At 56.1% G+C, this 4138-nt stretch overlaps 1 protein-coding gene across 1 annotated transcript; it reads right to left on the bottom strand.

The window, feature by feature from the left end:
* Positions 1–234: 234 nt before the first annotated feature.
* Positions 235–2906, bottom strand: SLC18A3 (solute carrier family 18 member A3). Its single transcript, XM_079977085.1, has one exon. It carries the CDS (start codon positions 2899–2901, stop codon positions 1261–1263), a length of 1641 nt encoding a protein of 546 aa, XP_079833211.1. The 5' UTR covers positions 2902–2906; the 3' UTR covers positions 235–1260.
* Between the last annotated feature and the right edge of the window lie 1232 nt (positions 2907–4138).

Here is a 4138-nt window from a genome sequence, read left to right as displayed (position 1 = left end):
GTGGCAGGAGTATATGATTTCAAGCGCATTTCTTGACGGGGACGGAAGTTGTATTTCCAGAATGACTCCTATAACTTTACTGTTTCAGCCAGGAATTAAAGCTCCTATATGGACCCATTTGACAGTCACGTGCATTATTATTAGACGTTCCACCGAATGCAATGGAATTTGCTCAATAAGCATGCTTAGGACTACACCCGGGTCTTTACACAAACAAACAACGAAGCCAAGACGTACGGTTCCCCTGAACGCCATTTATTCAGCCGGCACAACCAGTGTAGCAGTTTCAGACTAAAACATGGTACGGTATATTGCATTTATCAGAGTAGCAGCACAACAGGAAAAATAAATAAATGGTTACAGATTTCTTTCCCCCTCACTGAGAGGAGAAATAATACGACGTGATTTCCATTGCTGGCATTAAATATGAAACCGACAGTTTCCACACAGGTACCTATATATATTTATAAAAATGTACAATATTTATTGAGACCCCGGATGTGCATTTTGCAACTTACTTTTTTCTCCCTTACAATTTTAAGAAGATACTTCATTGGTGTTGTAAGGTGTTTCTATGAGAATTTATGCAGGACAGGGTGATTGGCACCTGTCTCCCTCGAGCTACAAAATCCAGGGGATGATTCACAAAGGAGGAGCAGACCCTCACAAGCCCAACACCACAGATAATTTTCAGACCACCTCAAAAACACAACGCTTTCTCGGCGGAGTCAGTTCACACATTCAAGTCATCAAGTGTGCCGCAGTCAAGTGTAGGGAAAAAGAAAGAAAAAGAAAACCCATGTAATTGTGTGAAACGCTTCCAAGGGATAGCATTACCCCCGTGTATGTGGCAAACTTAGTGATGTACATGCATGTGTGAACCAGCCGAAAGTCACACACAAACATTGCGAGAAAAACCTCTTGGCACAACAGGCTTTTGTCAGGGAGTTTTGGACGTGTGTCCTTCCCTCTTTTAACAGGAAAAGACCATCACAGATCTCTGCAAATGCACCGTTCATGTTAGGATAGTTATCTGGAGCTTTCATCTTGACAGGGTGTTTAAGGTAATACCTTTGAGAGAAGAAGAAGAAGAAGAAGAAGAAGAAGAAGAAGAAGAAGAAGAAGAAGAAGAAGAAGAAGAAGAAGAAGAAGAAGAAAGCCATCACATCAAGACAAAGGTTAAAGTAGTATATTGGCACATTGGGGCATAACAGCCAAGATGCTCTCCATAACTCCCTCTTGGGGTACTCCGCCCACCCTCTAAGTATAGTCATAGTCTGAAGAGTCCTCTTCAGACGCCCCTCTGAAGTCTCTATGGAAAGAGTCTACACTATTCTCTTCAGCGCCCCCTACCGGGTGGAGGTGTTTGCCCTTGCCTTTGCGTTCTTCCATCTTAATAGTGTCGTAGAGTCCCTTGGGCCCCTCCTCCAGGAGAATGTTCCTCTCCGAGTGCGAGGGCTTCATCTGGCAAATGTTTTTGAGGGCCAGGAGGATGGGGGCGTAAAGCACGTTGGCCAGCCCCATGCCCAGGTTGAGTTGCACAAAGCCAAAGGAGTGGACGATCTCCCCGGCCACAATAGGCCCCAGGGCGTATGCCACCGAGTAGGAGATGTCGGCGATGGCATAGACGCTGCCATAGACCGACACGTAGCGGACGTCGACCAGGAAGGCGAGGGTGGGAAGCAGGGCGGTGTCCACCAGGGCAATGCCAAAGCAGATGCCACACAGTGGGACGGTGAGCTGCCAGAAGTTCCGGCAGGCGGGCACCATGCAGGAGGAGGCCCCTATGGTGGCCAGGCCCAGCGCCCCATAGAACCATTGGAGGTGGGGGTACTTGTCTGCCAGCTTGACGGTGACATAGACGCCCAGCACGTGGGGGATGAAGGCCGGCAGCCAGGTGAGGCCCATCTCCCACTCGTTGGCGTCCATGGTCTTCTTCATCCAGTTGGAGATGGTGGGCTCCAGGAAAGCCAAGGGGATGTTGCACGTGGTGAGGGCCCCGGCTACCACCATGATGTAGGGGTCTATCATGAGCTTGTAGATGGGGGTGCCCACGGGCATGTTGTCCCGAGACCTGTCGCTGAAAGGCTTGATGGCCAACAGGAGGAGCAGGCCGTCCAGGAGCGAGATGAAGGCAAGTACCAGGAAGGGCACCCTCTTGCCCGCGAAGTAGTACAGGATGCCTCCGAAAGGGGGCGCCACCAGGCTGCCGAAGGAGATGAAGGCGAGCGCGATGCCCAGCGCGCGGTTGCGCTCCGACTCCTCCGTGTACTTGTCGGCGATTAGCGCGATCCCCGACGTGTCGGCAAACGCCGAGCCCAGGCCCTGCAGGCTGCGCGCCGCGAACAGGGTGCCGTAGTTCTCGGCGAAGGCGAAGATGATGGTGGACAGGAACATGACGCCCAGGCCCATGAGCAAAGGGATGGCGTAGCCCACGCGGTCGATGAACGTGCCGCTCAGCGGGTTGACCAGCAGCTGCAAGATGGCCTTGGAGGCGAACAGCACCCCGATCCGGATGTCGTCGCTGTCGGCCGGGTAGCGAGGCCTCAGCATGGGCCGGGTGCTATTGAGGGACCAGCCCGGGCCACCACCTGTCGTGGAGATGTTGGAGGCGGCGGTGGCCGGGGCGGGCGCCTGTTGCTGCTGCTGCTGCTGCGCTCCCTGCTGGCGTTCCTCGGCGACGTTGAGGGCGGCCACGAAGTCCGGGACGATGGGCACGATCACCATGTACAGCATGTTGTCCAGCAGCAGCGCCACGCACACGATGACCAGCAGGAGGCGCCGCTGGCGGTTGGCTTCATGCAGGGCGCTGCTCAGGGCTTTCGTGCGCTGGCCCACCGCCTCCGACAGTTTCTCCACCGCCGAGCGGGGCCCCGACGGGGCGGAGGCCTCCTCCTCCATCCTCCGCAGCCGCTGGGAGTCCAGGGAAAGGAGAAGTAGCCGCAGCAGCCGCAGGAGGCGTTAGCTGGGCATGGGGCGAGGGGAGCAGAGGAGCCCTGCTGGGATGGGTGGAGGTGGCGGCAAGAGGAGCCTCGTCTGTCCCACCAGTATCTGTCTCTCTTATCTGTCTCTTCCTCCCTCCCTTCACTTCTCCGTGCCTTTCAACCCCCTCTTTCCCCAGATCTCATTTCCCAGGGTCTAACAATGCTTCCTCTCCTGTCTTACCCTGCTTCCCTCCTTTCTCCAGAACGAACTTTCTTTCTTTTCTTTTTCTCCCTCCCTCCTCCACTTCCCCAGGAGGCTCGGCCGCCTCCCTTCACTCCTCGCCTTCCCCCGTTCTTAAACGCAGCCCTCCTTCCACGACGCCACCCCGGGCTTCCCCGGCTTTCCTTCCAGAGGCCCGCTCACCTGCCTCTGCTCCCCCCACCCACAAGCCTTTCCTACCGGCTCCTCTCCTTCCGGTGCTCCACGCTGCCCTTTGGAGCCAGACGCGCACCTTGGTGGCTCGACTTCCAGACGGAGCCCTCCCTCCTCCCTCTCTCCGTCTGTCTTTCCCCTCCTCCTCCTCCTCCTATCCGTCTCCCTCGGACCTCACTCGCCTGCTGAGCCTCTCTCTTCTTTCGCCCTCTCGCCTTTCTGGCTCCCGCACACTCTTTCTGGTCAAGCGGCGCTCCGTGGCTGCGCTCCTTGAGTGCTGTCAGTCTTTCTCAAGAAGCATCCGAGGGCGCGTCCTCTTGCGCTTGCCTTCGCCTTTCCCGCCCTGGCCAAGGCTTGGTGAGGTGGCAGGAACCGAGGGTTGCCCATCAATCCGTCCAATCTGGAGAGTGGAGGGCAAGGATCTCTCTCTCTCTCTCTCTCTCTCTCTCTCTCTCTCTCTCCCCTAGCCCCCTTGCTTCTCCTTCCAGCTCAGGGACTCTTGGAGAGCTCAGACCGTCCCTTCGGCAACTCCATCCTTGGCTGCCTCCAAGCGCCTTCTCTTTGCCTTCCTTGACGGAGAAGCCTGCCTCTTGGTGCCGCCGGCGCGGATGGACTTGCCAGCTCTTACTTTTTCCTTCCACTCCGCCCCGCCTCTCCAAAAAAAAAAAAAAAAAAAAGCCGGCTCCCCCCACCCTCACGCACTCACACACTGGCCTCCCACCCCGCGCAAGTTGTGACGCACAGTTCAGCTCCGGTCCCCGAGTGGTTCCTTCGCCAGCTG

Source organism: Podarcis cretensis (genome assembly GCF_951804945.1).
Source record: "Podarcis cretensis genome assembly, chromosome: 5".
NCBI classification, from domain to species: domain Eukaryota; kingdom Metazoa; phylum Chordata; class Lepidosauria; order Squamata; family Lacertidae; genus Podarcis; species Podarcis cretensis.
Note: the sequence above shows the minus strand (reverse complement) of the source record. Positions and strands in the feature narration are given on the sequence as shown.